This window comes from Martes martes, assembly GCF_963455335.1.
Source record: "Martes martes genome assembly, chromosome: 10".
In the NCBI taxonomy this organism is placed as follows: domain Eukaryota; kingdom Metazoa; phylum Chordata; class Mammalia; order Carnivora; family Mustelidae; genus Martes; species Martes martes.
Window position 1 is genome coordinate 110269320 of NC_137898.1, and position 24081 is coordinate 110293400.

The 24081-nt window shown below is 45.0% G+C and overlaps 1 protein-coding gene across 1 annotated transcript in view; it reads left to right on the forward strand.

Moving 5' to 3' along the window:
* The window catches only part of EXPH5 (exophilin 5), a gene marked incomplete at its 5' end in the record, with an annotated part of 69790 nt that overhangs the window by 26395 nt on the left and 19314 nt on the right, over window positions 1–24081 (forward strand). Inside the window, 2 exon segments of the mRNA XM_080815640.1 lie at window positions 14731–14891; window positions 16473–16635. Coding sequence (XP_080671766.1) covers window positions 14731–14891; window positions 16473–16635 — 324 coding nt within the window.

The following is a 24081-nucleotide window of genomic DNA, read 5'->3' on the forward strand; positions in this document are numbered from 1 at the left end:
AACGATTTAAAGGAAAACAATACAAAACAAAATGATGAGGGAACCAGACACCCATTTTTCTTTTTCTATGCCAGACATTATTGTATCCTACCCAAAACCAAACATTTTTGCTCATGAAGCCTAAGGGATTCAAGCTAAATAGTTGATGACTTTTAAAATCCAAGGTCATTGTTAGTCAGGAATAGTCCACACCTATGTATACTAAGTAAACAGTTCTGTTCATTTCCACTTTTCTTCTGTAAAATGCAGCATGCGTTATTGCTTCGTTACACTGACACTTCATTTTTGAGAAATGGGTTGGTTGGTAACAGGATGAGTACAATTCTGTACCTGTTCTTGGTCCACGGAGACATACTCATTTAAAGTACACAATACCCTCCAATGTTACATTCTCATTTTTATTGTGCCATCAAGCTTTGTTTGAGCTTTTTCTCCAAAGACCCATTGAGATTTTATGTTAAAGCATTTAATGCATCATGGAGAATAATCACCAATTTTGTTGATTATTGAGAAAGGAGAACTTAAATACTAGAGTCTGAAAGTTTAAATGATAGCAAATAACATATAACAACAATATTACCAGTAAAATATCTTTTATACCAACATTAGGTTTCCATAAATAAATTGCATAATTTGGGATAGACACATGCATTTGTATGGCTAGCATTATTTCCTTTTGCCCCAGGTACAGATTTTGTTACAGAATCGTTCTGGGAGTACTTCTCTAGGGGATATTTGGATAAATAAATGTAACTACATCTAAAGACAAAACATAGTAAGCTCTTCTGGATGAAATGATACAATATGAAACATTATGTATGTTTGAAATAACTGATGAGCAGAGTCATAATTCTAATGATAACATTTAAATCAAGGATTCAGGAGGAAGTGTTCAAAGTGAAGCCTTTTGTAACGTGCTTCTGCAGTAATTTCTGAGGATGTGGAATGTTGATTGATCAGGCTAATAGATGGAGAAAAACAGTTGAAACCCAACCCATCGTGAGACACTTTTGTTAAAGTGATCTTGGGGAAAGCAGTGACCATTTGGATAAGGATTACTTTAGAAGTTAACTCTTTTTGGAAACTTATTACAAACTGTGATCCAAACCAATGAACCTTAACATATGTCCACACCAGACTTTCTTTGACCCTGTCAGTGAATCCTGCAGTGGTTAATGATTTGTGTCATGGACTCTCTGAGCCTCCGCGATCCCTGATGGGAACCCAGGAGCACGACTTTCATGGTGGTGGCATTTAGGAGATCTTGGGCATTTTCTCGCATTCAGTGTCCCGAAGCAAAGACTGAGTAGCTGTTTGTAATGCCTCTTTCTTTAGTCCTGGCTTACACATTTGGGTGTGTGCATAGGGGTAGGGAGAGAGAGTATGCCATATTTCAGCATTAAGTTTCTTAAAGTTAAAGCTACCTCTAGAATGTCGGGTGTGAGCTGGTTTTCTAACATCGCTAAATTAGCATGGTACAAAGAGTGAATTAAATTGAATATGATAAATGTGGGTATTAATTACAGTCAAGGCAATGTAGTCTTCTGACCTTTCTGTCCGAATCTAGAATAAAGTTTTATGGGCATCACTTTCTTTCAGCCTTGTGGAATTGCCTAGGCTTCTCTGAGACTGTCCCTCTTTCAGTATTTTTTTCCTTGACAGGACACGTTCTAAGAATTGGCATTAAATTGTCTGAATATGAGAGAAAAGTACCATACTCTGCATCCTTATTCATGAAAACGAGGGAGAGATGCACTAGATATTGGCGAGTACAGTTCTGTCTTGTTACCTGGTTACATAACTAGCCGTACAGAGGGCGTGGCCAGAATTTAGGATGTAGTCGTCCTTGGAAAGAAGCCATGAATAATAGGATATGTAAGCAAATCCCAGATGTTGAGATCATGGACTTTACCTATGGATGAGAACTGATCGGCTCTAACCTGCCTTGCTGGTGTGCTAATACCAGCCTCCCACGAGGGATTTCTGCCCACTCTTGCCGCTCCAAGCAGCTCCCCTACACTGCAGCATCCTGACATGGAACTTGCATTAACCCTTGCCTTACAAGTTCCTGTGGAAACATGTCTGAGCATCTGTATAAAGAAGAATGAGCGGCGGGTGGGGGGTGGGGATGCTTGGGTGGCTCAGTCGGTTAAGTGTCCAACTCTTGATCTCGGCTCACATCTTGATCTCATGATTGTGAGTTCCAGCCCCATGTTGGATGCCATACTGCGTGCAGAGCCTACTTTAAAAAAAAAAAAAAGTGGGAAGCAAAGGTGAAAAACTCTAGTTTTCAAATACTTAGTCACCACTTGATGTGTGTTCAGGAAGTCTAGCACTCTGGTTAAGGAGCTGACACTCCAATGGTGAGCCCACTGGCACGAACAAAAGGGCCGAGACAGGCCAAGTGCTGAATAATTCAGGCACTGGAAAATAATCTGTACTCACTCTGGAAATAACACATGGAACATGCTGTTGAGTAGCCGGGATCTGAAGCCAGGCAGAAGCCTTGCTCTTTTCCTCACCACGGGATAACCATAGGCAGGTCTTTTTTGCATTGTGTGGTTTCACATTTTTTTTTACTGTATCCTGAGTGTAAGAGTTCCTGCCTCCTCGCTGGGCACGGGTGGCAGCAGCCAGCACGTGGCGTCGGACAGCAGGTGCTGACCCTGTAATTCCAGACCCACGTCCCACCTCCAGGAGGACGTGCTATGTGCATGGTTCCCCTAACGTTCAGCAGCCTCACGGAGGTACCAGATATAACCCCAGATGTTTTCTGAGAAGATGGAATTATAACCCCATCTTCTGTAAGAGTATTGTCAGTGGAATCTGGAATTGTCAATTCTCTACTAGCTGATTTGAATCATGGGCTGGATCCGGAGGGAAGCAGCAAGGAAGAAAGGGCAGAGGGAGCGCAAGGACGATGGACCCACGAGAACCGTGTGAAGGGTGGTGCTTTGCAGCCAGACAGCTGGAATCTGTAAGCTCTCAGACAGACCTAAATATGGATTTGCTTAACCACGTCCTGGAGATATTAGGCTGTACCCCCCTGAAACATTAGCAAAAGCAAGCTTAGAATCATCACAAGTGGGACAGTACCCTTGGGAGCTTCTCATTCAAACCCCTTATTTTATTTTATTTTTTTTAAGATTTAATTTATTTATTTGACAAAGAGAGATCACAAGTAGGCAGAGAGGCAGGCAGGGGAGGAGGGAGCAGGCTCCCTCTTGAGCATGGAGCCCAATGTGGCGCTCGATCCCAGCACCCAGGGATCATGACTGAGCCGAAGGCAGAGGCTTAGCCCACTGAGCCACCCAGGTGCCCCAAACCCCTTGTTTTATAGCTGAACGAATGCAGTTCCAGAGAGAAGAGTTGCCCAGATTCATATTCATTTGTTCACCGACGGCTTACAGAGTCCCCACTCTGTGTCAGATAGACATCATTCCGGAAAACAGGTCAAGCAAGGTCCTTGCTTATACGGATTTTATTTTAGTGGGACAAGAGGGAGGTGATTGATGAAAAAAGCAAATACATGCAGGTATTTTCATCAGAAGATTAATAAGATTAAGAAAACTAGACTAAGTAATTTGATATCAAGTGTGCTGGTGAAGGTCACAGAAGGCTTCTCTTCGAATGTGACTTTAGCTAAGGCCTAAATGATATCCAGGAATGGCCATGTGATAAAATAGGGAAGGACTTTGTGGCTGGGGGGGACAGCAAGGGCAGAGCACATCAGGAACCAGACTGGCTTTCGAAAGGAGCAGAAAGAAGGCCTCTTGGTGTTTTAATGTCCTCGTTGGTAGAATGGAATAATATTATTTACCTCGTGGCATTCTTGCAAAGAGTAAATGAATGAAGGCATATAATTTGCCTATCCTAGAGTAAGCAGTTGTGTAAATGTTAGCTGTGACTCTCACTTTCTCATATTATTTTTTTGGGAAAAAATCACTTTTTGCAAACATGATTTTAATTTGTGTGCAGGATCCCATCTCTCACGTATGTCAAATATGGATTGAGTGGCTTCACAGTGATGGCTTAAGTTTGTAGAACTCTTTCATTACCCCAAAAGTTAAGCAAATAGATATTGATCAACCATGAGTCAGGGACCGTGCTTGGCCCTGGGATACCAAGACAAGTGAGACACAGTCCCCAGTCCCTGGTGGGCAGCCTGATGGGTACATGACAAGTAATTCATTCAGTATCGTTTGGAAAGTCCAAGATGACGATGGGTGCCTTCCCGGGTGGTGTGGTTAAAGGTATGAATGGATTAAAAAGAGATTAAGATTAATTTAGGAAGACAAGGATGGCTGGCTACATGAGGGACTGACCCTCAAACTCTTAAGTCTGACTTCGGAGTAGACAGCCAGCCTTCCTACAGCATCTTCTTTCAGGTGACTGATCGGTAGGAGATCACTCACTGTGCTCTGACCCAACAATGGGAATTACACCTCTTGGCGTTACCTAGATTACTTCATTTTTCCTTCTGTTGTGACTTCGTGTCCTATGACAAGAAACATCCAGGAAGGTTATCATGGCCCGTCTAAGAAATACAGAAAAGGCTGTCATTGAGTCTCCATTGGGCAATCTCAGTCACCGCCATTCAAGGAATTTAAATGGGCCTTATTATCTAGCTTGGCTTGAAAGCTGGTGCCATGACTTGGCGGCCAGTCTTTTAGTTCTAAAGATTTGTTGTTTTGGTTGTCCTTGTTGCTTGCTTTCGTTCGTCCCTTTTCTTTATGGGAGCTTCCCTTCCTCCAGACTTCCCTCTCTGGTTTTACTCTCCTGTCAGCAAAAGAACACATTTTCCAAGACACCTGCTTGCTTTTTCTAATCCCTGCCCCTCCCTGAGTCTTGGCTGTGGACCAGACAAACAGCAGGCTCTAATGTCAGAGACAAAGGCTCTCAAAAAACAATCTTTTCAGAAAAGCAGTCGGGTAAGAGGAGAGGCCAGGCCCCTGGATTGTGAAGCTATGGGAGCAGCCCCTGGACAAAGGCTTTTGCTCTCTTTCCTCCGCCTCCTCCTGGCTGAGAACTCATAATAGCACTTCTAAAGCTTTCCCTTGTAGATGAGCGATAAGAAATCTGTTCCTGGAAGTATCACCTTCCTGGAGCAGAAACACGAAGGGGCCCGCTTTCCCGAAGTGAGTTTTCTGGGGGTTGCAGAGTTTGGAGAAGGTCTTGAGTTGGACAGACAAATCCAGCTTCCGTGATGTCATTAACCGGACGTCCAAAGCTCTGACTCGGGATACGGTTCCTGGCTCGTGTACTCCATTCGTGCTCTGCTGTGTGTTGTGGTTGCTGGGTGATATGAAACAAAAAAGTGTTTGAATTTCTATGTGGGAGGGAAACTTTCATGCTGCTTTGATCTACAATTCAGGTGACAAATCCATTTTTACAGGATTCAGTTGAACAGTTTGTTCTAGGGTTCACTGATGACGGAACCCGTAAGAGCAGGAGAGGGTGGGGGCCGGGGGAATGTTTTGGCAAGAGGTCTTGGAAGCCAAGAGGAGACGGTTGATGGAGATCAGGCTGCCGAGCTGCCTGGAGAGCAGAACAAGGTAGAAGAAGGTGGCTCGCGTGCAGGAAGGTCAGCTGTGAATGAGAAAATGATGGGTACAGAAGCCAAGGGAATAAGGAAAACGGAGAAAAAATGTGAGCAGGGAGATGAAGAGGGAGAATGAGCCCAGCACAAAGAGGAATTGTTGCCGTCAGCAAGAGGAGCTCGTAAGGGAGCAACTCTGGGAGTTATTTGAGATCTTTGTGACGAGAAATGGAAGGTGTGGTTCCTGTATTCTGGGTTTGGGACTTGCTTGGTTGCACCGTCTGTCCAGCTGCTCTGTCCTCAATCCTATTTGGATTATCATTACTACCTTTTTAAACGTCAAGAGTCACGTTGAGCTTACTACTGTCAGTTGCATTGCTTCTTAATGGAGTTAGTGGTACCCAGTGAGAGGGAAGGTCAGGTGGACACGGGCTTGAGAACCGAGGCCTGGGTTCTCATCGCGGGACAAAACTCCAGCCCGCGGGCGGGCTCAAGTAGTGTCCCTTTAAATGGGGACATCGAATCCCGATGCCGCCATGCTATTAGCCTGGCTAATTAGCAGCCGCTAATGAGGGTTAGCGATAATAGCTGCAGAATCTTGTGGACCAGGAGCTCAACACGGCATCTGTTGTTATCACTGGTTATTATTATTTTACCTGAAGATGGAGAGATTGATGAGAGTCAAAGGCCCTTAGATTTATAAGATTCCATAATGATTTAATTCTGATGTAGGAATAATGAGCCTTTTCATTTCACTATACATTTGAAACCAGAAGATATCTTCAAGATAATCTCATCTGCGTTTATGTTTTTAAATTCTGCATAACAAACCATCCCAAAGCTTCAAGGCGCAGAAGGGCTTCTGTTGATCAGCTCACGGTTCTGCGGGACGGTCACTCGGGCTGCACTCGGCTGGGGGACGCTCCGGGTCTCCCCTCGGGTCTCTGCACCCGGACGGGCGCTCCCGGGTCTGGCAGGTGGCAGCGCGCCCCGCCCGGCCGTCGGGTCTGCGCGTGCTCTCACTCCCCGGGGGGTCAGCCCGGGCGGGATCCGGATTCCTGGGGGCAGAGGTCGGAGGCTGCGAGGGTTCCTGAGGCTCAGAGTCTGGCCGTCCCGCTTCATCACTTTCGGCTGTTCTGAGCACAAGGCCGGCCGCGGCCCAGGGGCAGGCGGAGTGACAAAGTCACATCCCGAAGGAGCAGCTGTTCAGGGACGCGAGGAGTCGCGGAGGCCTGGTCTGTGAGCAATCGGCCACCTCCTCCAACCCCCTTCACAAATGAGGGAGGTGAAGCCGAGAAAGAGATATATTTGGCCGAGGTCACCCAGCTGGAACCTGACGCCCCGCCAGTGCCGGGGGTGGGGGGTCTCCGCAGGCTGCCTGTGCGTAGGTGGGTCCCGTGGAAGTAAGAGCGGGACACCAACCTGCTGGGAGTCCAGGTGGACAAAGAGAAGTGATGGGCAAAGGTCCGCAGCGCACGGGGAGGAGACGGAGAGGAGGCGAGGGAGAGCTGGGATGCAGTCCCCTGCGGATGGAAAACCAGTTCAGCGCAGGAGGAGTCGTCCCCAGGGGACACTCTCCGTCCGCAGGTGCTCCCAGGGCACCCACGCCGCGAGGGTCTAAGACGCCGGTGCACGAAGGAAGAGCAGTTTGGGAGCAGAGGGTGGGACTGCGGCGTGGCAAGAAAAGACCTGACTTAGTTGAGTCAAGTTAGCAGCCTGGGGGCAGGACACAGGACAAGTGTAGACAACAGCCCCTCCTGATGTGTTGAGTCAAGCTGGACCCGCAGAGGCAGCGGGGCGCGCGCTTGCAACGTACCTGGACGTCTGTGGTCTGTAACCCTGTGGTTCTTCTTGGCATAAAGCGGATTGGGTTGCCTGGGTGTGTAACAAACCGGCTGGGAGGAGGAGGAGGCCGGCGGCTGCCGGTGACCACGGTCGAATTCCACTTGCAGGCGAATGTTCTCGAAGTCTCCCAGCTGAGCCTCAAAATGCTGTCCTTTTCAGGGTCACATGTCTTTGGGTTAAGGTGTTTCATTTGTTTTGCTAGTGTTGAGCTTCGATGCGTTTTTTTAAGTAAGTAGATCAGTCTAAACCGTTGTGTTCTTGTTAGGATGAGGCGCTCGGTCCACCATTATAAAAGTACTGACTGTGTTTTATAGGATGTAGGACTCTTTGGTGTAAAAGGTTAAGGTGTTGAGTTTCAGGTACCCAGAGAGTTTAGACTTGTACCTCACTCATAGCTTCCCTTCCTGGTTATCCTCACTTCAAAGGCCAGAACTATTTATGTTTTACTTCCTTTAGTCATAGGTAAACACAATGCCATTATTTTTTACTGCCCGACCTTTGAATGTTCAGGCTCTGGGCTGTACATATTCACCCACTTTCCTGACAACCTTGGGATATTTCTGCTTTAAAAGCCACTGAATTTCTTTTTCTTTAGTGTATTTATTTAGTTATTTAGTTATTTTTAAGTAATTTCTATACCCAACATGCGGTTTAAACTCACAACCTGAGTTCAAGAGTCTCATGTTCCAGTAACTGAGCTAGCCAGGCACCCCAAAAGCCACTGAATTTCCTTAAAATCATGCCCTTTTATCTATCTGTGTGTGACTACTGTCTGCATTTTGTTTCTCATTGTCTTCGAGAGACAGATTTTAGGATAAACACATCCACAGATGAAATATGTTTTACCTACTCCAGCCCTAATCAGAATGAAAGTCAGAAATCTGGGGGGGAAATCGAGTAAATAAGAAAAATAAGGAGTTTGTTTTTATGAAACATGCCTCATTCCAGTGAAAGACCCTGAGGCATTGATTCATAAATTGATAAAATGTATATTTGCCAAAATACAAAATGTCATTAGTAAGCAGACGTGTGGGATGTAATCAAACCTCACTACTTATCAAAGAAATGTAGCATTTTTTTGGTCTTGATCTCAGGGTCATGAGTTCAAGCCCCACGGTGGGCTCCATGCTGCACAGGGAGCTTACTTTAACAAAAAAAAAAAAAAGAGAGAGAGAGAGAGAGAGATGAAAGAAGAATGAATTTAAAGCAACGGAAACAAAAATCCTTAAAAGAAAAATAACTACCCACAATTTAAAACATGGTACCTTGAAAATATTAAATTCAGAAAATAAAAATACTCAAAAGAATAGCGTCTAGTCTTCCAAAGGTGCCAGTTGCCATATCGTACATCACTTGTATGAGTAATACTCCACAGTCATTGTGAGAAGCATTTTGATAGCGTATGAGGAATCACAAAGCACGTTTTTGACTCTGACCCAGTAATTCTGCACCAGTGTCCATCAGAGGTTCTGTAAAAACAGAAAATACACAGGGCTGTCCCTCACAGTGATATTTATAAGGCAAAATTGTAATGTTCTTCACCATAGGAATAGTAAATAAATTATGGAAATCATACTGTCTTGAATATTATGCAAATATTTAATGATTGTCCAAAGATGAGTAATGGTAAAGTTGTTCATTATATAATGTTGTTTTTGTGAAGGTTGTATATGCAACATCTCTGTGAATGGCATCTTCCACGCTCCTATGTGAATCAGAAATCGGGGAGTCTTCCCTGACATGCCTCTGTCCCCTACAGCCCTCCAAAGTCATGTCATCACTTGAGGGTAAACTTCACCTGCTGAATCCTTCCGACTTTTCTTCTGCTTCCGCACCACCCTCCCTGGTCTAAGCAAACACCTCTCTGTCCCAGACCCTCCAAGTCTCCTGACTCTACTCCTCTTGGAATCTTGTCTCTACCTGTAGCCTAGGATCTTTTTGATTATTGAGGCATACTTGATATATAGCATTATATTTGCTTCAGGTGTGCACATAATGATTCAATATTTGTATACACTGCAAACCGATCACCGTAGTAAGTCTAGTTACCATCTGTCACCATGCATAGCTACAAATGTTTTTTCTCGTGATGAGAAGTTTTAAGATCTACTCTCTTAGCAACTTTCAAATCTGCGTTGCGGTATTATTATTATTATTTTAAATATTTTTATTTATTTATTTGAGAGAGAGAGATCCCAAGTAGGCAGAGAGGCAGGCAGAGAGAGAGGAGGAAGCAGGATCCCCACTGAGCAGAGAGCCTGATGCGGGGCTCGATCCCAGGACCCTGAGATCATGACCTGAGCTGAAGGCAGAGGCTTAACCCACTGAGTCACCCAGGCGCCCCTGCGTTGCGGTATTAGTAACTATAGTCACGATGTGTACATTACGTCCCAGGACTTTCTAATTTTATAACGAGAAGTTTGAACTTTTTGACCTTCTTCACGCATTTGTCCCACCTTCCATCTCCCATCTCTGGCAACCATTGGTTTGTTCTCTGTGCCTAGGAGCTTGATTTGTTGTTGTTTAAATTCCACATATAAGTGAGATCTGACAGTATCTGTTTTTCTCTGACTTATTTCACTGAGCAGAAGGCCCTCAAGTTCTATTCAGTTTGTTGCGAACGGCTAGATTCCATTCTTTTTATGAGTGAAGAGTATTCCATTATGTGTGTATATGTGTGTATGATTAGATTTGTATTGTACAGTACGTGTACATTGTACATATTTAAATTTTTTAAGATTTTATTTATTTATTAGAGAGATGGAGAGAGACCACAAGTAGGCAGAGCAGCAGGCAGAGGGAGAGGGAGAAGCAGGCTCTCCGCTGAGCAGGGAGTCCGATGCGGGGCTCGATCCCAGGACCCTGTGATCATGACCTGAGCTGAAGGCAGCCGCTTAACCGACTGAGCCACTCAGGTACCCCACATTATACATATTTAATATTGTATTTTACATATATGGAATTAAAATTGGATTTGATATTGTATTTTGTTTTTCCACACAATTACCATTCCTGAGGTGCATATACTTTTTGAGTTAGCGTTTTCATTTTGTTTGGGTAAATACCGAGGAGTGGAATTTCTTCATCATGTAGTAATTCTATTTTTAACTTTTCGAGGCACCTCCATACTGTGTTCCAGACTGGGCTGCAACAGCTTGCGTTCCCGCCATCAGTGCACGAGGGCTCCCTTTCCTCCGCATCCCCACCAACACTTGTTATTGCTTGTCTCTTTGGTAGCAGCCTATCTGCCTGGTGTGAGGGGATAGCTCATTGTGGTTTTGATTTGCATTTCCTGTACGATTAGTAATGTTGAGCATCTTTTCATGTGCCTGCCGGCCGTATCTGTATTCTTCTTTGGAAAAATGTCTGTTCAGCTCCTCTGTCCATTTTTTAAATGAGATCGTTTGCTCATTTGGCTACTGAACTGTAGGGGTTCTTTCTCTGTTTTGGTAATTAGCCCCTTATCAGATAGATGATTTGCAAACACTTTCTCCCCTTCAGTAGGTTGCCTTTTCATGTTGCTGATGATTTCCTTTGCTGTGCAGAAGGGTTTTAGTCCAGGATGATCTTTTGAAAACGCAAACTTGATGTGGCAGGTCACTGCCAAGTCAACAAAGTATTCTCAGTGTTGCAGGACTCAGTACCAGACTGCTCCCCGCAAATGCTTGCGATGTGATCTAGCAGCTGCCTCCCTCTCGGCTCTCCCCGAGGTTAGTCGGGCCAGGCCAGCCTCGTTTCAGCTCCTTGCTTCTTTCCTTGGCTGCTCTATGGCTGGTCCTCTTCTGTCTGGAGAGCGCGCGCTCTCTCCTCTGTCCCAGAACCACCCACCTGCTTCCCCTCCGTCTTTCAACCTTCAGGCCATGTGCCAACTTCTCAAGAAAATCTTTGCTGCTGCCCCAGGTGCCGTCCTACCAGCTGTTTACTTTGTTTGCCCCCACAGGGTATAAATTCTGTGAGGGCAAGGACTTGACTTCTTCACTGCTCTATACCCAGAGTTCAGACATGTGTTGAGTGAATTAATCATTCTCACCACTCTTGGTTACTTTACATCTGTATTGTGATGGGGCCCGGATCTGTCCCACTTACGAGATGGTGAGTCCCACAGGATGGGAGCCTCATCTCCTCTGTTCAGCGTTGTTTCCCTGCATGGCCCCTAGGAGGCCTTCTACAAATGTATAGTGAATAAGTTTTATCACGACATGTGAAAAATCACCACCAAATCATTAATAGTGATTGTGTTAGGACTGTGAAAACATCACTGATTTTTTTTCCTCTATCTACAAGAAAAATTGTAATGGTAAAAAAACCTACCCAACAATACAAAAATTCACAAACAAAAAGAAAAAATAGGATCATATATTGTATTTACTGAATCAACATTATTTTTTTATATATCATTTATTTTTTATTTATTTTTTTATTAAATTTTTTTATTGTAATAAACATATAATGTATTTTTATCCCCAGGGGTACAGGTCTGTGAATCGTCAGGTTTACACATTTCACAGCACTCATCATAGCCCATACCCTCCCCAATGTCCATTTCCCCACCACCCTCTCCCGTCCCCCCTCCCCCCCGCAACCCTCAGTCTGTTTCTTGAGATTGAGTCTCTGAATCAACATTATTAAAAGGCTAGAAATAGAAATGATACCTATAATTATTCTGCCTTAAGAGATCAGGTGTTCTGATTTTTTTTCCCCAATGTGTGCAGCATTTTACATAGCTTCGGATGGATAAAATCTGCATTTTGTTTTTCCTGCTTCGTGCTATGGGACATTCCCAGGAGGCCGCATTGCCTGCATATTATTTTTAGAAGCTAATTTTTAGAAACTAATTAGTGTACAGGTAGGAGGGCTGGTTCACCAAGATATACTTCCTGAAGTAGAATTCAGACCATAGGAGTATTCCCATAGGGGTATGGATCTCTGACTTCATTGGCTGGAAGTGGGAGAAGAAACATGCTGTGACGGATGGATGGGAGCCCAAGCCTGGAATGAGCACTTGAGGTCAAATGAAGTGAAGTATGATGGTTTTCAAGCCAAGTCAATGTTTCATTGAGCCTCTGGTAAAACTGAATAAATACATTTATGTTGTTTGGAGAATTCCTAAGTCAGGTAGCTTGACTGTGCTCTGAGATGAGGTGGATACGTTGACAAGTGGTAGTGGTGGGGGGCGGTGCTGAGTGTCAGTCTTGAACAATCGTGGGGTTGTGGGGGATGTTGAGAATGTAGAATGGTGAACAAATGTGGGACATTAATAAATGAGGTGTTGACAAGTTGTCAACTGTACCGATTAGAAACAGTTACTTGGGGGCACCTGGGTGGCTCAGTGGGTTAAGCCTCTGCCTTTGGCTCAGGTCATGATCTCAGGGTTTTGGGATTGAGCCCCACATCAGGATCTCTGCTCAGCAGGGAGCCTGCTTCCCCCTACCCCGCCTGCCTCTCTGCCTGCTTGTGATCTCTCTCTCTGTCAAATAAATAAATAAAATCTGGGGCGCCTGGGTGGCTCAGTGGGTTAAGCCGCTCCCTTCGGCTCAGGTCATGATCTCAGAGCCCGCATCGGGCTCTCTGCTCAGCAGGGAGCCTGCTTCCCTCTCTCTCTCTCTGCCTGCCTCTGTCTACTGTGATCTCTCTCTGTCAAATAAATAAATAAATAAATCTTTTTAAAAAATAAATAAATAAATAAATAAATAAGTAAAATCTTGAAAGAAAGAAAGAAACAAACAGTTACTTGTGGTCCCTTGGTTTGTTAGTCAGGGAAGTGGCAGTAGAGACAGGAGTGGCCAGGTGTCAGAGGGATGGCAGTGACAGATGGAGGCATCCAGGCGGATGTTGTGGGCTGGACCTGACAATTGCTGCCTAATGCATTTCAAAATGCAAGTCTGGGCAGGATGGCCTCTGGCTTGCTTCGTGATTATTTTGTAAAATGACAGTATCATAGCCCCAAGCAGGAGCCTGAGTTGCAACCATCTCGGTTCATTACCTTTAACCCCAAATTTGCCACTCTGCAGCTGTCCTCACCATCTTCGTAGTCCTACAAACTCCCCAACACTGGTGCTTCCCAGAGGACCCTGGATAAAGGATAAATGCTGCAGAATCACATGAAATTCTTCCCCAGACAGCAGAACCTCCCAAGGTTGGACCCCGTGATCAAGCCCAGCGCTGTGCAAACCTGACCACTTGAAGAGATTTACATCATTACTTCACAGACTCGCCTAGAAAGTTTGCCCCGTCCAGCGCTCGCTCTTCCTCTCTCTCTCTCTCTCTGGATTAAGCGCCTCTCATTTCCAAACAGTTCTAGGGATTTCCGAAATAGAGCAAAATGCTCTGCCTTAAAATAAAAGGACCAGTGATTTAATGAAGGACTCCGCAACTTTTCTTTCTTTCTTTTTTTTTAATTTTATTTATTTATTTGACACACAGAGAGAGATCACAAGTAGGCAGAGAGGCAGGCAGAGAGAGAGAAGCAAGCAGGTCCCCCGCCGAGCAGAGAGCCCGATGCGGGACTCGATCCCAGGACCCTGAAACCATGACCTGAGCCGAAGGCAGAGACTTAACCCACTGAGCCACCCAGGGGCCCCATCAGCAACCTTTTCATTTGAAAAAGGATGAAGTATGATGAAAGGGCAGGGGAAAAGGATACAGAAGGAAAGAGAAGATATCAGGCTGGGTGTTCGGAAGGTGTGGGGCAGACACGTTTGTGCTCTGGGTGACCTTTCCTATCCGTCTCAAGTCACACCGGCCTTGACTTCTAAACATTAGCTGGATGCTCATTCTTGGGCTTTTTTGTGTGTTTAAAGAACTTGTTTTTGTGTTTAAAGAATTTCTTTATCGAAAATCATTATATGCAACCATTTCTTCTTTGCGTGCAAACACTTATCTTTGACCACTGTATGGGCAAGCAAGGACCCTATCTATTATGTTCCATGTTGAATCCCCACGGTCCACACTGGGAGTGGGGACGTGGACATTGCTCAAGAAACACTGAATGAATGAATGAATGAATGAGTAATCAGAACTAGAATATACTGGTTTCTCCATGTCATTAAATCATCAATCATTCAACTGTATTATTAGGTTGGGTTCGCATAATGCTCAACCTAGGTTGTCATCACCAGCCTGATTATTTTAACGACTGGCAAAAACCTTTAGATTGTATCATATTTGGAAAAACAGCTAAAATACATACATGGTGGTGAAAAGGGAATTCTGACTACAGCCAGGTCCCCCCCAAGACTTAGAGTTTATTCAGCTCTCCCACGAGGTCAAGTTTAGCCTCCTGTCCCATGAATGTGCACTTATATCAAGAAATGTAAGGATGCGTTGACATTTTTGTTTTATTTCAGCAAACTCCAGAAGACAAAGAGGGATATCAGATGGCTTCAAGGAGTGACTGGCGAATGGTTTGAGGAAATTCAAAGAAAAAAGTTCTGCAATGAAACAGATGTTAGCCAAATGTTAAAACAACCACTTACATACAGACTCAGGAAGGGGATGGCAGAAAATGGTGAGAAAAAAATTTAAATCTAGATTTTTTTTTTTTTTCTCTTACAGCACAGTATTCTAAGTAATGACTCAGTGGGTTTCCAATGGAACCAATCCATATTTAGGACTGTTTTTAAATCATAAGGTACAAAAGTTTTATAATCTAACATATAATAAAAAGCGTGAACTGAAAATGTGCTACAGTGTCTTGGGGGGAGGGTCTAGAATCAGGCAAGATAGCGTAGTGGTTAAGAACAGAGACATCGATATTTAAAAAAAAGACTTGGATTCAAATCTCCATTCTGTCTATATTCTCTGTTCTATCAGAATCCATATATGGTTCAAGTTACTTATTCTCTGTAAGCTTCAGTTTTCTCATCTTTAAATGGGTATGATGATACAGCTCATAGGGTGGTTTTATATGGATAAGGCACCAAGCTGGAACACAGCAGACACTTAAATGAATGGGATAATGGTGCAAAAGAAGGGGGAGATGGAGGGGAGAGAGAAAGGAGGAGAGGGGATTATGGGAGGAAGTAGTGGAAACCCCCCCACCCTTCTGATACTTTGGTAACTTAGAATCTGTAGGTAAATGCTGCTTTGAACACCCCAGCCGTGTGACTAGTCTCCCCTCACTCATCTTCCCCCGTCACTTTTTTGAAAAATCTGTAAATGAGGATAATAAAACCCACTTTCACAATTCATCAATGTAATTTCATCAGTTATAAAGTACAAAAACAGTACAGAGTATCTTCCTACTGATATAATCATATTGACTACTTCTGCTAGTGTGTTACTAACATTAGTAACATCAAGAAACATGTAACAATATTTCTAAAGTTATTCTGACAATATTTTACAACTCCCATAATAAACAAATCCATCTAAAAAGACTCATAGCTCAGACTTTGAAATTTACCCCATATTGACCATGGTGACTTTCCCTTACCTTGAATTCCTCTAATATTTATAAATCCAGCATGTCCAAATATGTTACAGTATTGTAGACTTTGCATGTGTTGATGTTGCCTTAGAATTTTTAATGCTCACGTATATGTGTTATCTATACATATATTAGACGTGTTTATATTACAAGCAGACACACATTTAAACCATATGTGTAGCAAATACACAGAAGCAGATTTCTGATGGGAATAAGGAACACTCTAAGCAGCTTAATTTCCTTTACTTTCTTCGGAGTAAAAAGCTGCATAGTGTCTATCACTGTGGTTTTAAAGCACTAAGATAAAAATGTCTGCAGGACAGGGAGGACAGGGTACCTAGAGGCACCCCGAAAGCTGAACGAGGGCCCTGACACCTTACGTTAGGCTTTGGATGGATTTGGGCATCTGGTGTGTGGGGAGGGACGTTCCACAGAACTGCGGTTCACAGTGTGTATTGAAAGACTCTCTACTCTTTGTAAGGATTTTCACTACTCAGCAGAGCCATCAGAGGCAGGGGGCACCCCTGACATCCTAGGGTCTTCATGTGGGGGTGCCTGCTGCATTCTCCTTCTGCATTAAGCGGTTAGTTCTGCATTAGTTCTCTGAGATGTATTTACCTGGAAACACTGGGTGATGCCAGATTTCTACAATGTCTCTAGATTCCATGAAATTACAAACATCAAGATCTAAAAATACAGCTCATCAAAGAAACCCAACATCCATTTCCTCTCGGCTGAGTTTCCGATCGTCGTTTGCTTCCCTGTTCTCATTCCGAAAATCCAGAAAGGAGACTTTAAAGCTTCAGTCTCTGGGACAGAAAGGGTGAGTTAAACTCAGGTCTTGCGGCAGCTCTGACGTCAGAGGCCGGTAGCCTGTTTTGTGTTCAGAGTGTTTAATGTTTGTTCTCAGGGTTTAAATGCAGATAGTCACAATTGAAACAGGACTGAGCTCGCAGAGGGACAAAGTCCTTCTGAAACCATGAAACTTGACTCTTTGGAAAGCCAGCTTCTAACCAACTGCACAGATCCCAGGTCGTACACTCAATGAATGATGGGTTAAGTGTTGGGAAATGCTCATTGATTTTTCTCCACTGTTTCAAGAGCCTGGTCTATGCCCTGGTCAGGAAGATATCTCTATTTTATTTTATTTTATTTTTCTTAAAGCTGTTATTAGATTGGCTGTCAAAATTATTTAAACAGTCTACCTCAGAAATTGTTCTAATGCTTGTTCTGAATTTAAAAAAAAAAAGAAAACTACCTTTTCAGATCAGATATTCTATCAGCAGTGATGATTATGGTCCATAGAGTAGGAAGAGATCTTTAAATCAGAACTACTTTTTCCTTGGGAATATGTGTGTCTGTGGTCACAGGGGGAGATTGGGTAGAAAGATGGAATGAGAGTAAGATGAGCACGAGAGTAGAGAAACGTTGCATTTTAAAATCGAGGGGATAAAGATGTTGCCGTGACTAACCGGATTCAGGACGGCTGTTCTGCTGGGGGGAACCCAGAATTTAAACTTAAGGCAAAGGAAGGGAAGCTTTTTGGAACAGGCGTCCTTCCAGAGAGTTCCCAGCATAGAACAGTGTAAATCAGTTCATCTCGACTCACCGGCTGTTGGGTTGTTTTGTGAAAAACAAGCAAGGCTTTGCTTACATGCGACTGAGCTGACTGCTGAATATTTTCAGCGTGTCTTCCTGGTTGAAAAGCTTCCCGCCCTCTTAAGGTGTTGGCTTCACACGTGACGTGTGCCGTCAAACCATTCCGAGTGTGTTGCCGCACCAGACAGGAGCCGCTGGAGGTCACTCCTGCTGAAAACAGTAAGTGGCACGCGGCTCGGGGGAGTGCGGGATGAGGCTCCCGAACCTGGAGGACAGAATTCTGTCCTCCCCTCCCGGGTGGACCGGAGGCGTTTTGCTCCCCGCGTTCGCCGGAACCCGCTCTTGTCTTTGCTGAAATCATGAGGAGCTGAACAGAATATAGATTTATGTGACTGTCCCTACCCGAGTCACTTGCAAGGAGGTACTGTGCGAGTGGGTGAGTTGCTTTTCTTCCTGAAAATGTTTGAAACACCAGTCATCCTCTCATTTGGGGATTTAGAGTCAAAGGGTGTTTGCCGCGGAGGGAATATGTATTTTAAGGACAAAAGGAATATTCCTGATGTGTGGTGTAGCTGGGACTTGCGATAGGAGTTTGCGTTGTCGGTGATTTTCTTTAAGGCAGAGTTTTATACGGCTAACAATCTGACATCAGTAAGCCGGGAAAAGTTGAAGAACCTGTTCACTCTGTGGACAAGTTATTTCCAAGCTCATATTGCAAGTCACGGCAAAAGTGGGTTAAAGAAGACAGCAAATCTAGAATCTTCCATGGGGGTATCATGTTTTCTGGGTACAGACCAAAGTGAAAAAAAAAATTGCAACTCCGCACAATTCTGTTTAGTAACCATCCTTCTTGTGTGCCAGCATGACTTGCAACTTTCTTTTAACCACACAAACTGAAACATAAAAATCAGAATGCAGAAATGAAGCAGATTTTATCCTTTTAACTATATATGCGTATGTTAAGCAGTTTTCAGAATTTGTCTTCTCTGAATCCATTTTACTTTCAAAATGGAAATGGAAATAAATATTTATTCATTGTGCTGGTACAGAATGTCATGAAGACACTGTTTTTTTGCTCCTAAGAAGTTTCAGTAGATAAATTGCAAAAATATGTCCTTTTAATTTTTTTTATTTATTATTCTCAATATTGTAGTTATTTATTTATCCATTTGAGAGAGGGAGAGAGCACAAGTAGGCAGGGAAGCAGGCAGAGGGAGAGAGAGAAGCAGGCTCCCTGCTGAGCAGGGAGCCTGACACGGGGCTGGATCCCAGGATCCCAGGATCATGACCTGAGCCAAAGGCAGACATTAACCCAGCCGCCCCTGTCCTTTTGATTCTTAAATATGCGTGTGACCTAAATATTCGGATATAAATCCTGAATGTGTGTGTGTGGCCAAGGAGTGGATTTAGGGAGTGTTTACTGTGGTAGGAATATACATTGTGTGTTGTGCATTTCCAGGGACACCTTACTCTTAAGTAGAGCCTACCTTTCTTTGGCGGTTCTGACCTTTGAAATACAAAGTCCACCTCCCAAATACATGATTCAGGAGCTCCTCCTTGCCTTGAACTGCACCAGGAAGAACGGGCCCGCCCCAGGAGAGCAGAGTCATTCCGTGCAGGTAGCCGTCAGGTTCCTACTTGCCAAAGCCATCTCGGTTCCACTTTGTCACACGCTGTGCTCCGGAGAACAAGTCAGCCACGCAGTTGAGAGGATGTTTTTGCAAATCACAGGGAGAGAACCCACCCCTCCAGGCAAAATACAGCCTTCTGCTCAACCCTGAAAGACTCAAGTATCATAGAAATTTCTTTTCATCCTTTAAGCTGTGGTTTAACCAAAAAATGACATTGGATCGTGGAGAACACTCCCCAGAAGAAAAGCGATTTGGTCATTTCATCAGTTATTTACTTTAGAGAGGCCCAGCCAGCAAAAGTATATGATATACTGAAGCTTTGATTTCCTATAAGGAGTGGGTAAAAAGCTGTGGGAACATGGTGACTGAATAAATTAACAAAAAGGCAAAAACTTTGCCATTTCTGTTTCACATACGACGAGTTTCTCCTCCTCCTTTCTATGCACTTCCCGAATTAGGCCATTATTTTTTTTTTAAATATTATTTATTTATTTGACAGACAGAGATCACAAGTAGGTAGAGAGGCAGGCAGAGAGAGAGGGAGAAGCAGGCTCCCTGCCGAGCAGAGAGCCCGATGAGGGGCTCGATCCCAGGACCCTGGGATCATGACCTGAGCTGAAGGCAGAGGCTTAACCCACTGAGCCACCCAGGCGCCCCTATGGCATTATTTTTTATTCAATATTTTATTTATTTATTTGTTGGAGAGAGAGAGTAAGAGCAGGGGGAGAGCAGAAGGGGAAAGAATTCCAAGCAGACTCCCTGAGCTGAGCATAGAGCCCAACTTGGGTCTGGATCCTAAGACCCAGAGATCATGACAGGGGGAAGGAGCAGAGCACTGCATGTGGTTGGGAACAGGTGCCCCACGAACTCTAGGACGTGGCAGTACATCATGGGTTCAGGTATTTCTTATGGCAGTTTTCTGGCAAATGACAGTAAGTATCTCGAGGAAGGGGCGCCCTGTGGAATTCACAGGGGGTACCCTCCGGCCTCGCTGTGGCCTGAGTGACAGCTGAGTCCACCGGTGATTATGGAGTCCTCTGGTGAGTGCTAGGGAGGGTGCGTGGTACTCCTGCCGTGAGAACACACCGGCGAAGCACTGAACTCAGACTGGAGGACCGGAAGCCTTCCCGGAGGAGGAGAGCCCGTTGCCAAAGGACACAGAGGACTGAGCCCGGTCATTAAGCGTTGGGAGGTTGCAGTAGGCAGAAAAATTGACACAGCCAAGGTGTGGAGACTGGAAAAAGCAAGAACGCATCTAGGTCACCGAGGTTCAGTGACCCAGTATAAGGTGAGACCAGTAAGGGGTGGAATGGGAGAGGTTGGCAGAGGCCACAACACAGGGACCAGCGGCACTAAGGACGTGCAGTGCTAAGAAGCTTGGATTTGGTCCTGTAGACGATGGGGAGACCTTAGTCACTTTTACCTTAATACCATTTTCCCTTACTTTCTATATATTTTATATATGTATATATTTTGTGTGTGTATTTCTCTTAACATATATGTGTGTGTATGTATATTTATGTATATTTTTATCTGATATATTGGGTAAAGTCACCCACAACCCACTGCCCTGGACAAACCCTAAAATATTTTGGTGTATTCAGTGCATGTGTGCAAGTACACGTGTCTATTTTCATCCATTGCTAGTTTTTCTTTTTTCTTTTTTAAAGTAGGCTCCATGCCCAGCGTGGAACCCAGTGCAGGGCTTGAACTCACAACCCTGAGATCAAGACCCGAGCTGAGATCAAGGGTCGGACACTCAGCTGACTGAGCCACCCAGGTGCCCCCCCTTGTTAGTCTGACATGATCAGATCTTCACTTTACGAACATTATTTTAGTGTAGTGCTTCTCGACCACGGACAATTTTGTCCCCCAAAAGATATTTCTGGTTTTCACAATGAAGGGTGGGAACTCCGGGCATTCGGTGGGTAGTGGGTCAGAGATGTTGCTAAGTACCCCATGTTGCTATGACCACCACCCCCAAAGAAATGCTCGTAAGGGCCGAGGCCGGGAGATTGATCTGGCTACAGCACAAGGAACAGACTCGAGGGGGCAAAACCGGAGTCAGAGAGACCAGGGAAGGGACTGTTGAGATGATGGAGGCAGCAGGCAGGGAGGAGGGCAAACCATGGGCAGATTCGTGCACGACTTAGAATGTAGAATCGGGAGAACCTGCTGACGGGATGTGGTGGGTGAAGAAGACGGGGCAATGGAGGTGAGCTCTTTCTCCTGACTTAGGAAACTCAGCAGGTGCTGGTGACGAAACATCATTGGAGCAGATGTGATGAGGATGAAAAGGACACGTTTGCTTATTTATTCAAGAAGAGTGCTCAAGGAACACAGCGCACGGTGCTGTGTTGCGAAGCATACAGCCCTTCCTATCTCGGGCTTCAGTCCGGTGGGGATGACGGAACGGAAAGAGAGAAACGTAGAACGCTGGTGCTACGGTGGGGAAGTTCCACGTGCTCTGGGAGCGCGTATGAGGGAGTGTCTGGTACATTACGTCTTGAGCCCAAGAGGTCTTCCAGGGAAGATGACATCAGTCATGGTTTTTCAAGAAGATGAGAGTTGCCCAGGCACACACGTGGTAGAAAGAGGTTTCAGGTACATTCCGTGCAGATGCTCAGAGCTGTGCCAATTGCCTGTGGCAGAGGGATGTACAAATGCAGAGTGTATGGGGACTAGGTCGTACAGAGCCTTGCGGGTGCAGAGGAGAGTTTGAATCACAAATGTTACACCGAGAAGTAACGTGATTCACTTTACACTGATTGCTCTGGCTACAGAGTAGGGAGCGGATTGGAACAAAACTTGGAGGGAGAGGGACAGGCAAGGGACTAGTGCCAACATGAAGGCAGCAGGTGGTAAATGCCTTAACTGGGGTATAAATGGGGGGATGGAGAGGTATGGTGGTTTCTGGTTGTGAATCTACAAGATCATTGACTGGATAGGAAAGAGTAGACGTAGAAGAAGGACACACAGTCCATTTGGGACACAGAGGGTCTGCATGGCCCGTGGTCATCCAGATGGAGCTCCTCAGTGGCCAGTGCTCAGACTGTGCTGCATCACTGTGTGGAGGAAGTCACCTGGGATTCTGGTTTTTTAGAAGAATATTCTTGAGCTACACTCTCGTGTACTGAGTGAGAATTCCTGAATGGCATCTGCAAAGATGGAGAGATGAGAGAGTATTTTATGGAAGTGAAATAAATTCGGTAAGTCTAGCTTACAGGCACCTGTAGATGAGCGGAGTGTTGGGGGATAAGGCGTGAAGGGTGTGGGGGTTGGGTCCGGGAGGCTCATCAGACCAAAGAAGAACCTTGCATCAATTAAGATTTTGGGTAATACCTTGTAAGATGGGAAGCAGGGGACTGATGTGACCGCACGTGTGTTTTAGGCAGATCTCTGTTGGTGGTAGGAAAGATGGAGAGGAGTCGAGAGAGAAATTATAGAAGTTTCATGGGTGGAGTGAGTGCTTTGGAGACGTGGGATTGGGTGTGAGAGACCTTCGGGATGTGGCCTCAGCAGGGCTTGAGAGCAAATGCAGAAGATGCGGTAGCTTTGTGTCCCTTGCAATCACTGGCCCAGAGGACTCCTACCAGCAGAGCTCCCATCACACCACTGCTGCTTTCATTCACTCTGCAAGCAAAAGCCATTCACATTAGAAACAGAAATTCACTTTTAGGAGGGCCTATCGTGGGTGCGGAGACTCTGGGCCCCCAAGCCACCTGAGTCCTACGTCCATAAATCCACAAGGGCATACTCGGCCTTGCACACCATCAAGGGACACGCATCCCCCACGGGGCACAGCACTCCCTTGCACTCGGTGGCACTCTGTCATGCTCCTGCCACCCTCTAAGTCACATCCTCTATCCCCCTGCCAGTCCCGGGAACGGATCCCTACCCCAGCTGCCCACGCTCCAAATCAGATTCGGGACCTGGGGAGCCGCGTGGGCGCACCGTGAGGGCTGCAGCCCCCGGGGCTCTGGAAAGACTCTTCCCAATCTGGCATGTTCTCTTGGTTCCGGCAAAACTGAATTTCTTGCCAGTTCCCGAGCTCCCTGGCTCTTGCCCATCTCCAGGTTTTTGCCCGTGCTGTTCCCCGCCTTTCAGACCAGTTCACCCGCCACCTTCCCACCTTCCCTTGTCCCCTTTTCTGCTCACCCCCCACAAGTGCTCACCGTGGCCTCTGCATGTTCAGGGCGTTTAACGCAACATCTCCTTATTGTCCGCATCATCTCTTTGCTTGTATTTTGACTCTTTATGTATCTAATCGTTCCTACTGCAAAAGCTCTCAGGGAACAGGGTTCCTGTCTCAGTCCCGTTGGTTTTCTCTGCAGCACTCGGAACGATGGTGGCAGAAAGGTGGCCCGTAGGCTCAGTAAGGCTGTAGGGGAACAGAAGAATAAAAATAAGAGCAGTATTCAATATTCCAGTTCTAGATCTTTTTCTTTTAGAGCTGGTGTTTCAGAGTAACGTGAAACACAGTCCATGATATTAATTTCCATTTCTGTTTACAATTCGAGCTAAACCGTCAGCTATATCTGGATATCTTCAACATCTAAAACTGTGTGGCTTCCCAGGTTTTATGCCCAACTCTGGGGAACCATGGAGCAGCTTGGAGTTCCAATAAAGGAAAACTGTATCTTGCCACTTTCAGCTGATCTGACCCCAAATCCTGGTTCATTGTTTTAATGCTTGATTCCCTTTGCTGTTTTCTTAGGGACGGTGAGGACCTCATTTCGTACAGAGCAGTGAGTCATCACCGTCTATTAAATCTTGAGCTGTAATTCAGGCAGAGTGCCCCCTGGCATAGGATTATGGATCTAAAAGATCAAAATCTATCTCAATTTGGGACCCATGTCTTGTAAATTTTTCACCGTCTACTGAAACTGGGAGAAGCAGCATAAACAGTAAAAATTAATTGTTCTCCGAGATGGTTTCCTGGTGAATAAGGCATCTTTATAAAACTAAACAACCAGAAGCCATCTTTGAAGGTTTGCTTTTTTTTAATTAAAGATTTTTATTTATTTATCTGACAAAGA